At 37.4% G+C, this 20,003-nt stretch overlaps 5 protein-coding genes across 9 annotated transcripts in view; 3 read left to right on the plus strand and 2 right to left on the minus strand.

Moving 5' to 3' along the window:
* Positions 1-494, minus strand: part of LOC106292283 (glutathione S-transferase T3-like) — a 2,667-nt gene extending 2,173 nt beyond the window's left edge. Inside the window, exon 1 of the mRNA XM_013727885.1 lies at positions 29-494. Within this exon, the coding sequence (XP_013583339.1) occupies positions 29-494 (466 nt within the window). The remainder of the gene's footprint in view (positions 1-28) is intronic.
* Positions 495-2,672: 2,178 nt separating this feature from the next.
* On the plus strand, positions 2,673-3,302 carry LOC106294235. Its single transcript, XM_013729806.1, has one exon. The coding sequence runs from the start codon at positions 2,673-2,675 to the stop codon at positions 3,300-3,302; it is 630 nt and encodes a 209-aa protein (XP_013585260.1).
* Positions 3,303-3,804: 502 nt separating this feature from the next.
* LOC106293637 (transcription factor LHW) lies at positions 3,805-6,326 on the minus strand. Its single transcript, XM_013729307.1, has 7 exons — positions 6,052-6,326; positions 5,917-5,970; positions 5,072-5,206; positions 4,820-4,925; positions 4,689-4,730; positions 4,544-4,600; positions 3,805-4,464 (listed from the first exon to the last, which is right to left on the minus strand). Exons 1-7 carry the CDS (start codon positions 6,231-6,233, stop codon positions 3,940-3,942), a joined length of 1,101 nt encoding a protein of 366 aa, XP_013584761.1. The 5' UTR covers positions 6,234-6,326; the 3' UTR covers positions 3,805-3,939.
* A 2,724-nt stretch (positions 6,327-9,050) lies between these two features.
* LOC106343241 (serine/threonine-protein kinase 3) lies at positions 9,051-14,755 on the plus strand. Of its 5 annotated transcripts, none has more exons than XM_013782402.1 (22): positions 9,051-9,230; positions 9,408-9,506; positions 9,670-9,810; positions 10,063-10,119; positions 10,376-10,403; positions 10,487-10,609; positions 10,766-10,877; positions 10,952-10,989; positions 11,086-11,139; positions 11,590-11,658; positions 11,754-11,870; positions 11,973-12,041; positions 12,124-12,203; positions 12,404-12,532; positions 12,597-12,819; positions 13,070-13,162; positions 13,256-13,420; positions 13,551-13,681; positions 13,761-13,914; positions 13,998-14,122; positions 14,204-14,359; positions 14,463-14,755. In XM_013782402.1, exons 3-22 carry the CDS (start codon positions 9,716-9,718, stop codon positions 14,491-14,493), a joined length of 2,049 nt encoding a protein of 682 aa, XP_013637856.1. In that variant the 5' UTR covers positions 9,051-9,230; positions 9,408-9,506; positions 9,670-9,715; the 3' UTR covers positions 14,494-14,755. The 5 variants fall into 5 exon arrangements, with proteins under 5 accessions (XP_013637856.1, XP_013637858.1, XP_013637857.1 ...); XM_013782404.1 differs by having other exon boundaries at positions 9,679-9,810; XM_013782403.1 differs by having other exon boundaries at positions 9,408-9,459.
* Positions 14,756-17,144: 2,389 nt separating this feature from the next.
* On the plus strand, positions 17,145-18,618 carry LOC106292284. The gene is made up of 2 exons (XM_013727887.1): positions 17,145-17,228; positions 17,338-18,618. Exons 1-2 carry the CDS (start codon positions 17,145-17,147, stop codon positions 18,616-18,618), a joined length of 1,365 nt encoding a protein of 454 aa, XP_013583341.1.
* Positions 18,619-20,003: the final 1,385 nt, after the last annotated feature.

Raw genomic sequence — 20,003 nt, forward strand, 5'->3', positions numbered from 1 at the left:
TTCTGATCATGTCTCAGTTCCCTCCAACAGTGTTCCATGGTGAATTTCGCTTGGTAATCATTGAAGAAAATCTCATGGGCAGCCTTCATCACATCATCATCATTTTGACCACTTGATTGGTGCTTCAAAGCCGCGTCGTAGCTTCCTACAAACTTGCACACTTGGTCGTTGACCCTTCCCCACCTCTGCTTACACTGACCCCACTCTCTTGGAGCGCTGCCAGTGAGCAGAGGGCTAGAATTCACGTACGCCTCTATTCTCCTCCAAAAGGAGGTGATCTTCTGCTCATTACTGACAATAGGGTCCTTGCTCGTGTTCACCCAACCACTGATGAGCACAAGGTCCTCTTTAGTTGACCACTTCCTCTTGGAAGCCGGTTTCATTAACCCAGGAGAGTTAGCTACTGCTTGTGGAGGGTCGCAGTCCGGGAATGGACTGCTCTGCGAAGCTAGTAGGGAAATGAAACCGGAAGTTTGTGTGGAAAAGGGTTCCATGGTTTTGGTTTATGTTTTAGTTATGGTTTAGGTTTATTTTTTAAGATAATGGGGTTTTGGTTCTCTATTTAAACTAGTTTTCACGCAGGTAGTAGAGCTAAATTAAATTCAACCAGCCAAGCATTGAATATAAAACCTAATAGATAACAACTACTCCACACAGAGAAGTTAATACACATCAAATCAACAACTTAATACTATCAACTACTTAAACACAGATTTAATTCCACTGTACTTTGCTGAGCAAGGCTAGTCTTACTAATAAATACTTCTAGTTCAGTTTAGTTTGCTTCCAAAAAAACATTTATAGTTCTAGTTATCAATTCACGCAAACACATTCCAGTCTACATCACAGCTAGAGATGGGTTAGAACATTTACCTCTCTATTTCAGTCGAAGCACACCTTCTCTAGGGTACCGACCTGGACTGTGAGGCTTCGAACCTGTTCCTGGACATGGAAACAACAAGAATACAGTGTTACTCATTAATATTAATAGAGGACATACATATTAAAGTAACAAAAATAAAGCAAGCTATTGTATTTACCTGCAGGCTCTCAATCTGGTAATTGAGACTCCACACCCCCTTGATAACCTCCTCAGCCTCTTCCAGACGCTTCCTCAGCCTTTCCATCTCCTCCTGGACACCAACCACCCAAGGATGACTATAATGCAACCCATTATCCTTGTTGACAACAGAAAACAAAATATTAGAGACAGTTCGAGTTTCATAAATTTTTATGACATAGATTAAGGAAAATATACTAACTTCATAGTTTATGCACGTGAAGTAGCGCTTTCCAGGATGACTGTCGTAGTCTTCCTTCCCCCGTACCTCGTCAATGATTCTCCCAACGCAAGCACACCGTCTTGGAATACCGTACTGTGAATCCTCCACTAAGCCTAACATGTCGCAGTACTCCTTTTGTTTCTTTGAATGTCTTCGTTCTTCTGAGGGATCCATCTGCACCAGAAAACGAATTGATTAGAACAAACTAATGAAAAATTTTGATTACCCAAACACAAATCTCGACTCTATTAGAACAAACGAATCCTAACAAAGAAACCCCCTTTTCAAATTCATATCGACTCTATTAAACCCTAAAAAAGAAACCCTCTAATCGATTTCAGCTAATAGAAATCTCTCAGACTCGATTTAGAACCCTAACGAAGAAATCTCCTAATTTATTTCCCCTACAGATCGATTTAGAACCGTAACAAACAAACCCCCTAATCGATTTCTCCTCCAGACTCTATTGGAGGAGAAACCCCCAATTCGAATTCGTATCGACGCTTTTCAACCCTAACAAAAAAAGAGACTGAGAAGAGAGAGGATTACAAAGGACGGTGAAGTCGATCAGAAAACTCTCCCTCGTCGATTTGATGGAAAAACGACCTCTCGATCGTCGTCGCTACAAAAATCGCCTAAGAACTCGAAAACCCTAGCTTTTGGAAGAGAAGAGGAAATGAGGAGAAACACGCGAGGCGTGTCTTTTCCGCGTCGACAACCATAAAACGTCAAGCCAATCCCGTGCCGACACGTGTACTGAACTCGCTTCACACGAGATCACTCCAGCGGCCCGGTTCACTTAAAATAACCCATTTTTCATTTTCTTTTTTGATTAAAACCCTGTGAAACCCAGTCCATGAACCTCTTTTAATCTCTTGATGTACATGGTCTAAGGTTGCATAAAGCCACTATTGCTTTTGCTTTAACCCCAAGCGTGTCTTTGGGAGACTTGTGTCCGCTCCCTAAAACATGTGAGTGGAGCTTATAAGTTATAAGGATAGCAAATAAAGTTATCAATTAAAAACAATTATACGACGTATAATTAATTGTTTTGCAAGGCGATTAGGTAACGTTAGTAAATAAACTGATACATAAACAAACAGAAATGTTGATCGTTACTTTTTTTGTCGGTAATTAACGTGGTGGACACTTCAAATCTAGCATCGATGAAAACTTAAAATATAGCGTTCAGGCTTTAAGTTATCCGTGATGTGGTCAACGACCTAGACAAGATCATTACAAACACCATCGCTTGACTTTGCTACTTGTATTCAAACGCTGACCTGGCAAGATCATATGATTCTCACACTAAACCCCTTTTGCCACGTGTGTCTTCCCCTCTATTTAAACAAGTACACGATCACATTACTCATACACCACCATACCATAATGGAGAACCACGGGAGAGCCATAATAAACTCCAGCGATCAGCCGCCGGAGTTTGAGTTCGGATCTTTGACTCCATCATCTCCATCACAAGACTCAGAAAATTCTCCCGCCGATCACCTCTTCTTCAACGGCCGTCTCTTGCCACACGTTTTTCCAGCACCGAACAATAACACCAGGTGGTCAATCTCACGTACAACCAGCGAACACATCTCCCGGAGCACTAGCACGAACAGCCGGAGTAGTTTCGGTAGTAGTAGTAATAGCAGCTCAACTTCTAATTACTCTCCCAGAACGAGCAGTTTCAACGGTAACAACATCAGTACCATAAACCACAGGCCTTTGGATTTGAAGCCTACGACTAGTATATACGGCGAAACCGTAAATACGACGAATATGGTGAAAACGTCTCTATACAGGTCGTATTCATCACAGCGGTGGCAATATATAACTCCTGCACCGGTGAAAAGAAGTGGAGGGATAAGAGTCGGTGGCCGGAAGAAGAAGAAGGCGGCGAGGATTAGGAAGAAGGCGGAAGAGAGAAGAGGGAGTAGGGTGATGAAGTGGTGGAGAAGGATTTTAATGGCGGCGATTTTTGCTTGTAGAGAGTGCCATGCATTGGAGGGAGCCTAAGAAAGACTTGAACGTGTTCATGGAAAACAAAGTATATTGAAACGTTCAAAATTTAAATTATGTATTGGGATTGTTGGTTTTCAAGATTGTGTATCTAATATTTTGGTTTTATAACACTAATTATAATTTTTAAACAAAACTACAATCTATCTTTTACGTATTTATAATTTATAATGTAAACTATAGTAAAATATCTATAAGTGTAAATTATAAGTTACACTTGTTGTCTTCTAACAAAAAGGTGTTTTAAAATCATATATCATTTTTTTTTAACGCTGAATAATTATGCTATTAACTATGAGAAATATTACAGACGACTTTACAAACCGACAATTCTATCTGCCGTATATAGATTGACTGCCGTATATGGATTGACGCTTGTGGCTTCCACAATCATATATCACTTTAGAAATAGAAATTGTTATCACTTAAAAACGGTCAAGAAAGCTTCAAGAAATAAATGTAATCTGCTGACAGAAAAATAACTAAATAAAAGAGTAGATTGATTGAAACAAGAGAGAGTAAACAACTATGTTCAACACAAAGTCATGACAAAACCATCAAAACAACAAACAGAAGACATAAAAATAAAAGAAGCAAACGAAGTTCCATACGAGAGGCATACACGAAAATATCATTACTCCAAGTAACTCATGTTTCGGTGGTGACTATCAAGGCTCAAGAACTCACTCGGATTCGCATGACTCTCGGCGTTGCTCTGTTCTTGGCTCTGGTCCTGGTGGCTCTGATGCTCTGGTTTGTCACCTAAACCCTCCGAGTCAAACAGAAGCTTAGCGTTGACGTTGTTAGTCAATGCATTGAAGAAAGATAGCCCTGTGGGCCATTTCATGTCGGAGTCTGGTTCTTTGTTTGCATGCGGCATCACAGGGAAAGGCATGTGAGGCTGGTAGGCAGGCAAAGAGGATTGAGCCATCATTGGTCGTTGGCTGGAGCCACTCCAGTTGTAGAGAGGAAGCTGAGAGGGTTGCAGTTGTTGAGTCTGCGGAGGAAGTATAGGGTGGTTCGAGCCCATGAGGGATGTGTTTGAAGACGAAGGGCTGCGGTTTGAGGAGAAGAGCTGAGAGAGGTAAAAACCGGATTGGTAACCGAGTGATTCAAAGGTGTGCCTCATCCGAAGTACAAAGTGCAGGTCTTCAGGTATCTGAGTAAAATTCGGCCGGTTTAGAGAACATAACCGAAAGATCTCAAGTAAGAACGTTAATTTACTGTGAATTACTTACAATCTTGCAAGAACCGAGTTGTAGAAGGCCATGTCCAGCTTGAATAACAGCTATGGTCTGTATGTGCAATCAGAAACATCAAAAAAATTACTTGGGAAACAAGAAACCAAATAACAATACTATACCGATTATTACTTTATCTTACCTGAATTCCAGATTCAAACTGATCATTCCACTCTGAAGGAATCTGCATATTTTTAGAGATGGATATCTCTAGGGTTACAAATCTACATATCCAAGTCTTGATTATACATAAATGTTCACTGATTTACTTACAGCATCAAAGGAGCTTTGCCAGTAACTGGAGGCATTAGATTCTGATTCGGTTTGTTCCTTGAAAACCCATTTGTGGCATTTATCAGAAGCAACCTTCCCCATTAACCTGTTAGCCAACAAATATGATATACGGAACCCAGACAAAAGGGAAGATAAATAGTTTCTACATTTGGTAAATTTGCTGTGATAAGGTCAAGAGTTTTGTACATTCACACAGCCAATAATGTAATTAAGGACCTACCAAATACCCACCCTTCGCCATAATTATATAACTGGATTGACATTTTGCTGAAAGATTTACGAACTGGATCTTCTCCTTCTATCTCTCCATAGCAATCTCCTGATCCTCCTCTTCCTCTGCAGTATCCATCTTCCCACATCAGCATCCTGCAACCCCACATATCAATACTTCAATATACATCAAGCATGCACATGTACATGTACTGATCATATTAGTCATGTATTTAATTCGTTTAGTGAAACTAGTGTTCTCAAAATCGGTTTAGGTGGCGCTTATGGCAAACCGGGTCTAAAAACGATTTTTCTTAATGTGCGGTTAAAAGATCGGTACAATAGACATCCGCCTAACGATCTTTTGAAAATTGAGAGAAACTATGTTATTAGACAATATCGTCCTCGTTATATATAACCTACAGATGATGTCTTTTCTGCAGATCAATCTCTTTTTTTCTAGTTTAAGAGATTATATCTAAAAAGTGAGAGAAGGCTCATACCAAAAAGAAAAAAACAAACTTAAGAAAAGGTAGCCAACATAACTAGAAAAGGTAGATACAGTCGCAAAACATAACTGTGTTTTTGGTAAACATAACTATGTTATGTTATCTATCATGTCTGCATTAAATCTTGATGCAGCAACTTTTGGATGTTTTTTAACTCGAGCCTATATTAATTATGGTCTTATCTAGTTTCTTGTCGGATAATAGGTTTGCGAGGAGAGCTTCTGGCCACTAAATACGATAAACCACAAGTGGAAAAGTTGACCTAATTTTTGTCATGCTTCAAAAAGACTAAAACTAAAGTAAGCTAAGTCTTGACCATTGACTAATGTAAATAAAACTATAACAAGTGTAACTTACAAGCTTCCATTGTCGTCGCCGACCTTGCAGCTGTTGCCACCGCCTCGAACTCTCCTGAGGAGCAAAACGACATCGTTAGAGAGAGAGAAGAGAAGAGGAGAGAAGAAAGTGAGCAGCAGATAGAGAGATACGTACGGACGGGGACGGATGGACCAGAAGACAGAATAAGTCCAGTCGGTGTTGAGACAAACGGTTCTTAGGGCTTCGTGTAGAGCCACCATCCCCAAAGCTTCTTTGCTCCTTTGTTGCTGCTGCTGTTGCTGATGGTTTTGATGATGTTGTTGATGATGATGGTGATGAGGTTCCGAGCCCACCATCTATATAAATATGTCGATGTGTATTATTATGTATGTGTTATGTTTCTCCTTTCACTGAACTTTTTGTTCTTCTTTCTTACTTTTGCTCAAGCTTCAGACCATGGATACTCTTTTATGTTCTAATTTTAAAATTTTAAATTAAACTATTTATCTGATTTCCAAAACCAACATGATATTGTGTTATTTTAGTTCTGACCACTTTGTTAGTATAATCTTTAATCTTGTGGCAACAAGATACGAATTTTTTGGGGTTTGGTATAGTTTGCAACAAAATAATATATGATTAAATATTGATAACCAATTGAACTCAAGGTTAAAGTTTCTTTGCATGAAAAAGTTTTTATCTCTTAGGCCAAGAAAGTCAAAGATACGTGAAATATATTCATAATGAAATCATTTTAATCCGCTTTATATTTCCTTTAATGGAATCCAATTATCAACAGCTGATTAATATAATTAATTAATCTTGCTTTTCTGAAAGAGAAATAATCATATGGTTTTTGGAGTGGATAATCTGTTGCTGTTATGATTAAACTTGCAACCACACAACATTTTTGCTCGCTAAAAATTATAAAATGTTGTGTATATAAATACAGTGATACTGATCAGTTTTCAATTTTTTTTAAAATAAACAACTATTCAACGATTTTAAAACTATTAAAAGTACATTTTGGTTCTTTTCAAAGCCTGAAGAGTAATAAAGCTTTTTTTTAGCTGTCGTCAAACTTGGGATTTGATCTAGGACCAATATTCATTTTACTCATATGCATGACACGCACGCAGATTAAGGGAGAAGGCACGACAAAGAGAATATATAGGAAGAAGAGATTTAAGAGTCACGTGCGCACGTGCTCATGTGTAAGAAGACCTAGAATGGTTCTGTCATCAATAATGACTTGCGTTTGGTTTGTACATGAAGCGTGTGCAGAATACGCATAATCGCATATAGACGACAAAGACAGAAAAAAAAAGGAAAAACCGAAGTGCGTGAAAACTACACACCCGGTGATGACGCGTGAGAAGTTGAGTGATTGATTGAAACTAAAAAATAGGAAACTCAAAACAGAGAGTTGGTCTGGTTTGCATCAGTCTGAACATCTGACGAGTCTTTGCTCCGCATTGACCGGCCTTGTTCTTTACTATCTCTCTCCTTTTGTGCGACCCATTTTCTTGCTAGGAATGAATTTACTGAATTTGTCAAATGATAGATCGATGAGCGGTGATTAAAATACTTTATGGCGTTGAAAAATAAGAAATATTGGTCATTTTAAAAAACAAATTTTAAGGGATGAAGTTTTCTCTGCTCAACTCTTTTTTAAGGTATGTTTTAATGAATTATAAAAAGTAAATGACGCAAAGGAATATGTTAGGCGAAAACTATCTGACTATTTTATGTTATATCTTTCAAAAGCACATATACATAATCGAATAGTATTACACTTTAATCTATTAAAAATCTAATTAATATATTATTTAATGATTTGGTATTAGTTAAATATTAAGAGTTTGCATTCAAAATAAATATAACACACTCAATAAATAATATTTGATAAATTAATATACAGTAAATCGATAAATATTTTCTATTTATGTTCAATTTATATAAATAACTAAATAAAATGAATTTTTTTATAACTATTTATTTTGTTTATTTTATTTAAAGTAAAATTATTTATTTTTACTTGAAAAACGTTATAGCTTTCCTGTGTTGAGTTACAAATGAACTTGTTTTAAGCTTTAGATTATATATCTTCAAATTATACAAACATCATATAATAGTATATACAAAATTTGAAAATATAAGATATATATATAGTTTAACTAAAAATATACAAAACTGAAAATAAATGTTTTAAAATAAAAAAAAAATAAAAATATTTCAAACACTTTAGTTTCTAAAATTTGTATTGTATTATGTTTCTTTCGCTAAAGATATATAGAGTTTAACTAAAAATATATAAAACTGAAAAATAAAATTTTAAAAATATTTCAAACACTTTTTTTAATATCTTCCATCTTATTATTAATTCATAACTGAACGTACAAAGTCTTGATGCAAGTATTAGGAACATGACTATAAGATTGAAAAGAATTCTCTGCAGGGATATTTTCTTTGGCTATCTTGTCTGCAACCATATTGCCCTGTCTGCAGATCCATCTAAGCTCAATATCTTTGAATTTATTCATCCACTGTCTTCTTTCTCTCACCCAATTATATAAACCAAACTGCAGAACCTTTGAGTAAGTACGTCCACCATTTTCTTGTTGTCTTTTTCAAAGATTATTTTTGTGAAACCGTGACACCAACAATATTGCAGAGCCAGAGCCATAAGCCGAGCTTGAAATTCTGCTTCTAAAGCCGAGTAAAATATTTCAAACACGTTTTTCTTAATTTCTGATTAATTATGCTATTACAAGCTGGGAAATATTACAGAGACGATTCTACCATCATATAATTTGCGTATTCTAGGGTTTGAACCTAGACTTCCTTGTGTAAAAACGTTAATGAATTCTTAGTTAAACCACTGGACTAATGGGCTTTTATATTTCAAACACTTAAAAGTTTTTAAAATTCGTATTGTATTATGTTTCTTTGGCTAAAACTGGATATTCAAGAAAAAAAACTCTTCAAATGGGCCTGACTATTTAAACTGGGATGACGAAATGATTGACAGGAAGGTAAATGGGCTTTATTGGATTTTCTAACGTTTTAATCTGGGCCGGGTTGTTACTTGGCTTGGAGCATGAGATGGGTCGAATATATGTGAATGGTTTCTGGAAAAAAAAAAAAAAAAAAAAAAAAAACAGGAAGGAAAAAATAAAAAAAAAGGAGAAATAATTGGAAAATCAAAAACGAGAAATTATTATCAAATCAAGGAAGCTTCCTCTGCCAACACAAACAGTTTCCCTCGATCTCTTGCTGCTCTGGAGAAACAGCTTCCTCCAAGGGGAAAAGAGATCTGTAGTATTCGTCCGCCGTCTTTGTCAAATTATCAGGTAATTTGGATCGATCCTGAACTTTTTATATAGAATTTTTGATAATGTAATCCGAGGAATTTTTGTTCGTTTATCTCATTGATGGAAGCAGTGACGATGTCACAGTGTTGCTGCTTCACAGTTTATTAGAGTGACGAATTATTATTGGATTAATTGCAAAATGTTTGTCTTGGTTAGCTGTCACTTGGTCCAATATCATCACCTAACGGCCGGAGCTTTTGCGGGTTTTGTATGTCACCCTTTTATTATAATCTTTCTCTTTGCTTTGAGTAAAAGGTATATTCAGATTTTTATTCAGGTTTACTTACATAAGACTATAGTTTGCGTTTTGCTTTCTCTGGGTGGTAATTAGAGAAGTTTGTTTTAATGTAATGGAACTAGTTTCAGGGTTGACCTAGGGAGGGTTAAGCTGATTGTGATATTTATTTTCTCAAAATAGTGTTTGCAGTGAGGGGGAGAGGTTGTTTTCATTGTATGTGGAGAAAATGGACGATGTTGCGGGTTTACAAGAGGCAGCTGGAGCCAGATTTAGCCAGGTTGAGTTAATCGGAAGAGGATCTTTTGGGGATGTCTATAAAGCGTAAGTATATGTTAAGCTAATCTGATGTTTGCAAAATATCTTTAGCTCTTGTCTGACTTGTCTCCAGATAGAAATTCTGAGAATGATAACTATTAAGTGCTGCTGAATGTTTTCATGCTTTAAAAGAATCAAAGATTGGGGTGCTTATATTGACACCAGTTGGAAGAAATGGAATTTCTGGAATACCACTTCTCTTATTAGTATATGCTGTATAGACTTTCTAAGAACGATTACTGAGCTGCTGCTTACCAGGTTTGATAAGGAACTCAACAAAGAAGTTGCAATTAAAGTCATCGACCTGGAAGAATCGTGAGTTAATTTTCCATTTTGCTACTTTCTCTTTTTATTATCTATGATGCAGTTAAGCTTTTGGGTATTATAATCTTTGATGTCTAATAAGGCGGGTAATTACTTTTTATAATTGTATGGATGTTACTTGTTCACGACTTTCAAAGGTTAAAAGGACAATAATTTTTTCTCCACCTTTCAATAGAAAAACAGATTTGGTATGTTTTCTATGCTCAGTGATCTTTCCTCACTAACCTTCTTACTTGATATCTGGCAGAGAAGATGAAATCGAAGATATCCAGAAGGTATCTCTTGATTGACGTCAGTTTCTGTGGTTAACATTTGTGTACTAAAGATCTTCGTTCTCATTTTCTGTTTCTGACCCCAGGAAATTTCGGTATTGTCACAATGTCGTTGCCCGTATATTACCGAATACTATGGTTCTTACCTTCATCAGACCAAACTGTGGATCATCATGGAATATATGGCCGGTGGTTCTGTTGCTGATCTTGTATGTTAACTCACTTCTTTGCCAATTGTAGTCAGGATTCTAGGAATTAGGAAATATAGTTATGTGTGGTGATGCATGCACTGTGGAGAATCTTGTCCTCTTCTTATGTCCTCCCGATGCAACTTATAATCCTCAAAAGCAATCTCTCTTGTGCAGCTTCAGTCTGGTCATCCGTTGGATGAAACATCAATCGCTTGTATCACACGTGATCTGCTTCATGCTGTTGATTATCTGCATAGTGAGGGGAAGATCCACAGAGACATCAAAGGTTTTGTCTGTGTTTATCCTGTCTTCTGGTTTTACGTGATCAAATGTGTTTTAACTTTCTTCCTATCTTTGCAGCTGCTAATATTTTATTGACCGAGAATGGCGATGTTAAGGTGTTTCTTTTTAGCTTTTTTTTTTATAACAGTAAAATCTTCTATATGAGACTCTGCACGAATAGGTTCGTCAACTTGTTTTTCACTCTGTATCAGGTGGCGGACTTTGGTGTGTCTGCACAACTAACACGGACAATATCAAGAAGGAAGGTACTTACTCTATTATGCCAATGATCTCTCTTAATTTTGTTTCTTATTTTCTCATCTCCTGTTGTGCAATATATCTTTTATATTCCCACTATAGGAAGGCCGGTAATGTAGTTTCTAGTCTCCTTGTTTATGTTGCTGCTTGCATTGTGCGGTTTTAATTAATACGGAGTTAACTTTTCCAGTTCCAACGATTAGTATTCTATTGAATGGTTTATTCAGTCTATTTGCAACTTCCATTCCAATAACTTATGTAGAGCCTCGTATAGTAGAATCATGTGCACGTTTCAATTGTGGGATTAATTATAATGGTATAGGCAATGTTCTGAAAGATAGGAAATGACTAAATGCTTCTCTGGTCAGTTTGTACAACATCTTATCTTTACTTCTTGATGACTTAAGAGTTTTCACTCTTGATCTGGGTTGTTGCGCTAATATGTTAAAGAATGGCAGACTTTTGTAGGAACACCATTTTGGATGGCACCGGAAGTGATTCAGAACTCAGAAGGATACAATGAGAAGGTATCGTGCCTTCACTTCTCCTAGCTTGACATGTCTTTTCTGTGCTTGTTTCCTAGCATATTTTGAATTGTTTCTGATGCTGGGACTGTTTTTAGGCAGATATATGGTCGCTGGGAATAACAGTTATCGAGATGGCAAAAGGAGAACCTCCCCTAGCTGACCTTCATCCAATGAGAGTGCTTTTTATCATTCCTCGGGAAAATCCTCCTCAGGTTACACATGTTCTTAATAAACACGATAAAAGTTAATCAAGACTATCACTGCCATTTGTGAAGTCGCCTATAATGTTTAACGTTCTTTTCTTTTCGGTGCAGTTAGATGAGCACTTTTCCCGTCCACTGAAGGAGTTTGTTTCATTATGCTTGAAAAAAGTCCCTGCTGAGGTATTTGCTAGCAATCTTTGCCCTTTTTATTTCCAGCAGTGGCAATATTTCAAGATCTCTTATACAAGGCTTACACTTTCAGAGACCGAGTGCCAAAGAACTTATTAAACACAGATTTATTAAGAATGCTAAGAAAAGCCCGAAACTTCTTGAGAGGATAAGGTTTGATGCTTTTTCTGTTTTTCCTCTCTCTTCAACAGCTCTGGCTTGTTCGTCGAGTTTTGCTACTTTTCTTGTGTGATTGTATGTCAAAAGTAATGTTTAGATGGTTTTTCCCTTATGTTTGTTTTGATCTCTTACATGCCAAAAGAAAATCCAGAATAAGCACGATTGTCATTCTGTTCTTTTTTTTCTCTTTGAAGAGAGCGACCAAAGTACCAAGTAAAAGAGGATGAAGAGACTCCTCGGAATGGTCCTAAAGCTCCATTTGAATCATCCGGTACTGTTAGAGTGGCTAGAGATGAGAGAAGCCAAGGAACACCTGGATCTAGGTTGGATGAATTCTTCCCTTGGGGTTTCTTGTTTTATAAAATCTTTATTAACTTGTAGCTACAGTTTTCAGGGGAAAACTGTCAAAAATGCTGGGTGGGACTTTAGCATTGGGGCCTCTCAGGGTATTGGAACAGTTCGTGCTCTAAAACCTCCTCATGCAAGGGAGAGGCGCCAAGAAGTTCCTTCGAATCAGACTTCTCAAAGAACATCAAGAGCTGGTGGTAGTCAGTTGTCACCCACTTCTGGTATTACAGTTAACGACCATGAAGACGGCTTCCACGATGAGGTAAGATCATTTGCCTCTTGTGTGCCAGATGCAGTCCGTCTCCTTTTACACCATTTCTTTGCTGTAACCACTGCACCTGGAAATTATCTTCTAAATCATTGACGTTATGTGTGTTTCATGTTATTTGAGTAACCATTTATAGTATGCACTTAGTCAAATTTCACGTGGAGAACTCCCACAACGTAACCCTTTTCTTTGGTACCCTAACTTATTTATGTATTCTTACCAATATTTGTGCTTCTAAATACAGGAAGATTCATCGGTCAGTGGATCCGGAACTGTTGTCATAAGAACCCCAAAACGTTCTCAATCATCTTCAATATTCCGTGAACAAATCTCTGCAGTATAAAATCTCTGGCAGCCCTTTGCTACATCTTCTACAGAAGTTTTGTTTATTCCAACAACTTGTAATAATGATTATGTTTCTGCCTTGCAGTCTAGCAGCGGGTATGCATCTTTGGATGATGCTTCAGCAAGTGGAACTGTTGTTGTCCGTGGACAGCACGATGACTATGCGTCACCTCGAACTCCAAAATCAAGGCTAGGGAATCAAGATAGAACTTCGAGTGCCTCAGAAGATAGCATCGCAAATCTCGCCGAGGTTTGTTGAATCACTTTAATCTTATTTTCTCCATGGGTTGTCTATCTGAATCGTACTAGCTATGGCCTTTGTTCTTATGCAATAAGTTTACATGTACCTTTACGCCTGCTAACTTCAATTCTTCTTTCAGGCAAAGGCAGCACTTGACGCAGGTTTCAGAAGGGGAAATGCTAGGGAAAGACTTGGGATGAGGAATAACAATAAGGATGGGAATGTTAACCGAAGAAGGGAACAGATGACAGAAGATTCTGACTATTCAAGGTACATCTAAGATCATAGCTTATGCATGTCACAGCATTTCTCGTGGCTATTTCTAACATGAAGCTTATAACTTATGCAGAAATTCTGGCGATAAGTCTGGTAAACAAAAAGCACTTCCAAAATCACAACAAGCGAGTGATGAAGAAGAAGAAGAAGAAGAAGAAGAAGAAGACCCCATATGGGATTCATTGCCTGCATCGTTGTCAGTATTGCTCATACCGTCCCTAAAAGAGGTAGTCATCGGTATTAGTTAGATATAACAGAAGAATAATAAAATAATTCAAGAAGATCAATGTATTCTGGTTTGTGGTGGTAGGCTCTTGGTGACGATTCAAAAGGATCCATAGGACGTGCATTGTCGAGATCCCTCGTGGCAATGGAACGTGAAAACCCTGGCTCTTGTGAAGCTTTTGTTGCCAAGCTGATTGAACTTTTGGGAAGGTAAACATAACTTTAAAGACCAAACACATGTCTGGTCATCTGATTGTGTTTTGTTACGTGATCTGATGACACTCCTAACAGTTCGAAAGAAGCTTCGGTGAAGGAGTTGCAGGACATGGCGGTCCGTGTTTTCTCCAAGACAGCGCCCGCTGACGCGGAGAACAAAAGAAAACCAGCTAACAAGGAGTTTAGTTCCAACACAAATGTTAGCCCACTAGGCAGATTCTTACTCTCAAGGTTTGTTCGATAGATAGTGATGATTGTTGAATGAACAGTGTCTTGATTAAAGATATGATTTTTGAAGTTTGAATATGGGTTTCTTTGTGCTTGTCTCCTGCAGATGGATAAGCCAATCATCTCGTGATCTTTAATCTCCCACCCTGAGACACAACATATATAGAATCATTGGTTTGTGTTTTTTTTCTTTCTCATTTATGCATTGATTTTTTTTTTGCTATTTATGTGCATAACTTGTTTTTAAAATATGTATTTATAAATTCCTTATTTCTTTTTTCGTGGTTTGCCTTTTTGTTATTGTTTTAGTGATTTCGTAATGTTATTTTCCATGTTTCGAGGACGAAGCACATTCTTCCTAGCTGTGTATAATCGAGGGGTTGGCCTTGTTGTTGTTAATACTTCCAGAACAGCTTTCATATTATTGTTTATTTTTATGAATAGCTTTCTAGTTTGGCAAGTGGTTAAATATTTTAACAAAAAAACAGTATTGGTCGATAGAAAACTATGTATTAGTATGACATCATATTATTGTACCTTGCTAGTTTCTTGGCTAACAAATTGCGAATTTCAAGGCAGGTGTAATAACGTGCATGACTTCGGGTATGACTGGTTTTTCTCCTATAGCTTAGGGTACAAATTGCAAATTTCAATTACAAACGTAGTTTTTGCGGTTGTTGGTTTTCTGCAACAATCATTCAAACCGTTTTAAACCGCTCTAAACTTTATAAATTCAAAAGCTGGTTTCAGCTAGTATTTGCGGTTCCGGACGGTTGTAGGAGGATAAATTTTTTTTTTCTTTTTTAAAACAAAATAAATATAAAAATAAAATATTCAATAAAAAAAATTAAATTAGAATTATAAAAATACTAAAATATATCTATTATATTTTAATTAATATTATAAATTTTAAAATAAAAATATTTTCTATAATTTTTAAAAATTTAAAACTATAACTTTCTAAATATAAATTTTATTTTTATTATAATATTATGATTTTTGATATTTTTATAATTATAGAAAATATAAATATTGTTAAATTATTATATAATCGCTGCTATGTTTGGTAGTTAACCAGTTATAATAAGTATCCCGCAAACGCACATATTTCTAAGCGCAGAACTAGTCGCACAAATTTTTTAAAACTGCTAGAAACTACAACCACCCGCATCCACAAACGCCAGCAACCGCAACCGGTGCGTCTGAACTCTGTTAATATATATAGTTGCCCAGATAACAGTGGGTCTCTTTTGTATAATTTTGCTTGGGTATTTGCTAGAGAGCCCATATATTTCAGATGTAGAAAACAAAAGGAGATTATATTCCACGCACCAATAAATTATCAAAGAGTCAAGACCTGAATTGAAACTTCTTTTTTTGAGAACCGAATCCTGAGCTGAACTGAATCTTTGCCTAAAGAAAATAAAGTTGTCTGGTTTCTTTTTTCGAAACTTAAATCAACCATTCACCTTTTTGTACTGTATTCTCTAAATCATTATAAATAGTTATCAACTTCAAAAATCAATACTTATAAGTTTCGTACTACTTACAGAAATTAAAGCGAGTATGAATGTGAACATGGTGTGAAGGACGGCGGTCACAAGTTCGAAAAGGAAAATTACACTATTCTAATTTTATTAAATAAATGAAAAGGAGTTGGCAGCATCATTGTAATTTGTAAATGTCAAGAACGGCCACGTGAAGCCTAATAACTCTCTTCGAAGTTTCATGGGAAATACGACAGTTCAGTCGGCTGAAGTGACACATCACCCAACACTCGTATGCCGCGGTTAACGGCGCTTTAACGGTAACGTCAATCGCCCAAATTACGCTTTTCCCGCAATATAATACTCCCTCTGTTTTTTTATATAACTCGTTTTAGAAGAAATTTTTATCTTCCAAGTTATATGACATTTTCGATTTCCTATGTAAAATTTATTAACACTTAATGTTATATGACCAATGATAATATACCTTTTATTTTATTATTGGTTGATTTGTAGTTAGATAAATAATTAATGATGCTTTTGTTTAGAAAATATAAAAAAATAATGATTTTTTAATCTATGTGCACAATTCTAAAACAACTTATAGTAAAAAACGGAAAGAATAGACTTTAGAGCATCAACATTGGTTGAGTCTCTCAATTCTAGTTTTGCACCTTATTATATTAATACTTTTTACATAATTTTCATTTACAATTAATTTTATCATGTTAAAAAGCTTTACACCACTAAGAAAAAAACACATTGAGAGCTAATCTCTCAAGACCACGAAAACGTCTCTGCTTCGAGGTATCATTTTTCTCCTCTCTCTTCTTTTTTACTTTCTCTTTTTTTTTTTTTTTTTTTTTTTTTAATGGTGTCTCATGGTAGAGACTATCAATGCGCTTGCTTTTATAGGACATAACCCATACACAAGGTTAATTTCGTTTTCTTGATAGGACATAACCCATACACAAGGTTAATTTCGTTTTCTTGATTAGTAAATGAAACACACATATGTATGAGAAAAGAATGTGTTAAGAGAGATGAGCGAGAAAGTGCTCTCAAGTGCTCCCAAATGGGCTTAGGTGTGGTTTTTCTGTGGCTCGTGATTCTGAATGGCAAAAAGATTAAAACACGTTTCCTATCCGAAAATATCTCCTCTTTTACTATATTTTATTCTACTTTGCTCTTTGTGCACATATCTAGAGGTGTTCTTATCCTCTTGTTCTTGAACATTCAAAGCTGGGGTTGAGAAATTTAATCGAAGCTGAAGGTTGTTGGTGTTAATTGAAGTACTGAAGATGTATGTTGCAATGGATAGAGCCATGATGGCTCTCACGCTAGATGAAAAAGATGTTCCGTTCAGAATGCCGGAGGTGCCTGGGGTGAGTTCGGCGGAGGAAAACGCTCTTGAGTCTTATGGGTAGAGCTTTAAACCCTGAGTGCCAAAATATGCTAGGGTTGATTCGTACTATGCCAAGAAAATGGCAAAAGGAAGGAAAAGTAAGGGGAATAGCCTTATCCCAAGAAAGATTTCAGTTCATCTTCCAGTCGGAGCATGACTTGATTGATGTTTTGGAGAAAGGAGTTCAAACTTTCAACGAATGGGCGATGGTTCTTGAGAGATGGGTGGAGAACCCTCCTGAAGATTACCTGCAATACATCCCTTTGTGGGTCCGTATCAGCCACATTACGATTAACTACTACACCATACCCGCGGTGTCAGCCCTTGGAGATATTGTAGGGAAAGTTAAGGTGGTTGCGTTTGATCCTTCTCAACCAGTAACACAACCGTATATCAGGGTTCATGTTATTTTCAATGTGGCGCACCCTCTGAGGATGTCAAAACTGATTGACTTGGGCGAAGGAAAATCTGCGACAATACACTTTAACTACGAAAATATCCAGAAAAGGTGCTTCACTTGCCAAAGGCTCAATCATGAGAAAAGAATCTGTCCTTTAGAGGTCAGACAGAGACAGGAAGAAGCCCAGCTAAGAAGAAACCGTATCATTGCAGAGAAAAAAAGGATGGACCCTGTCTTGGCTCCAGATGATCCTCTAAGGGGTGTGTTAGAAGAGTCTCAAGTTGGTGTAAACCCCTTAACTGGGAGACCGAAGATTGCCATTGTGGTTCTTGAAGAGATGAGGAAGTACATTGTCTCAAATACTGGTGAAGATATCGCCTTAAAGATTGAAAAGATCAAGAAAACAGTCTGTGAAGCGGAGGCTGATCCGATCACCCAAAAGACAGTTTTGAGTCTGGAGCCATTGCCGGTAGTCACTGTTGATCTCAACAGAGGAAAGGGTCTTGTGTTTGACTATGGAGAAAGAGAGTTGGACCGCAGAAACCTTGACTTGAATGTCAACCCGGAGAAGCTCTTATCAGCATCTATGAGGGCAATGAGATATGAAAATGTCTCCAATGTGATGGCGATCCGAAACTCTGAAACAAGTAGAAGAGATGTGAATCAGCCTTCTGGTTCGCTTGCTATCGGTTCAACGGTTTTCAAACCTGGTTCATCTGAACCTTTTAAATTCGGGACAGTTAGTAGGCGAACAGTGGCTAGAAAGAGACCGTCTAGAGCTCAACGGAATTCAAACCAAAATGCTCTGGTGATTGCTACAAAGTTCCAAGAAGGCACTAGAAGGGAAGGAAAACAGGAGATGGGTTCGAAGAAGAGAAAGAAAGACCTGCAGGAGGGAGAAGACGTCTCTACCAACAAGGCGCAATGCCTGAAGGTGGTCCCAAAGGGGGGACTGCCGAACCCCCAATGAGCATCTTTAGTTGGAATTGTCAAGGCTTGGGGCGGCCTCAAGGCTTGACAATTCAACGAATCCGGGAAATGCGTCAACACCACTTTTCGGAGATATTGTTTTTGATGGAAACTAAAAATGTTCGAAATATGTTGGTAGATTTGCAAGTCTGGTTAGGATATGATAGAGTTTTTACTGTTGATCTGGTGGGATTGAGCGGTGGCTTGGCTCTCTTTTGGAAGAAAAACATAAATATAAATATCAAGTATTCGGACAAGAATATTATCGACTGTTTGGTTCAATATGGCGAGTACACCTTTTTTTTATCATGTATATATGGTGTGCCTTATGCTGATGGTAAAGAAGTTGTATGGTAGAGGCTTAGCAGATTTGGGTGTTCTCGAAAAGAACCCTGGTGCCTCATTGGGGACTTTAACGAGATTCTAAACAATGAGGAGAAGACATGAGGGCTTAGGCGCTCTGAGGAGTCCTTCATTCCCTTCTCAGATATGCTCAACTGCTGTGAGATGGAAGAATTAAGCAGCTCAGGGGATCGATTCACGTGGGCTGGAAAGAGATGGAATAAATGGATCAAATGCTGTCTAGATAGAAGTTTTGGCAACAAAGCTTGGCTGGAACTATTTCCAGGATCAAACCAAACCTTCATGGAGAAACGAGGTTCCGATCACAAGCATGTGTGTTTGAAGCTGTGTGACTCTCATTAGGACATACGAGGTCTCTTCCGCATTGATAAGAGGTTCCTCCGACGACCTGACATTGAGAGAGAGTAATGAAGTTTGGTCAAACCAACATCAATCTACGGGGACCAAAGTAGCTCAAAAGATCAGGAACTGCAGAAGGATTTTAAGCCGCTGGAAAAGGATGGAAAACTTCAATGCCAAAGATAAAATCAGGTCTCTCCAACTTAGACTTGAATGGTTCTAATCCAAACCTTACCCTTGCCGCTTTTATGGTTGATATAATCACAAAGGACCTCTTGCTAGCCTATAAAGAAGATGAGTTGTTTTTGAAGCAAAAAAGCAGAGATAAATGGTTGGTTTTTGGTGACAGGAGCTCGAAGTTTTTCCATGATTATGTCAAAACCAACAGATCTAAGAACCAGCTTCTTAAGCTTAAAGATAAGAACAACAAAGATCAGTGGTCGGATGGTGCTAAAGCGGAAGTTGCAGTGGGGTACTTTTCTGAGCATTTCATATCTTCAAATCCCAGCTCTTATGAACCGGCGTTTGCAAGCTTCTTACCAAGAGTGTCAGGGGAGATGAACAAGCAACTGACGAGACAGATCTCCAAAGACGAAGTGACCCATGCCATTTTCTCTATATGTGCAGACAGTGCACTGGGCCCTGACGGAATGACTGCGGCTTTCTTCAAAATTATTGGGGGAT

Source organism: Brassica oleracea, chromosome C5, assembly GCF_000695525.1.
Source record: "Brassica oleracea var. oleracea cultivar TO1000 chromosome C5, BOL, whole genome shotgun sequence".
Lineage (NCBI taxonomy): Eukaryota > Viridiplantae > Streptophyta > Magnoliopsida > Brassicales > Brassicaceae > Brassica > Brassica oleracea.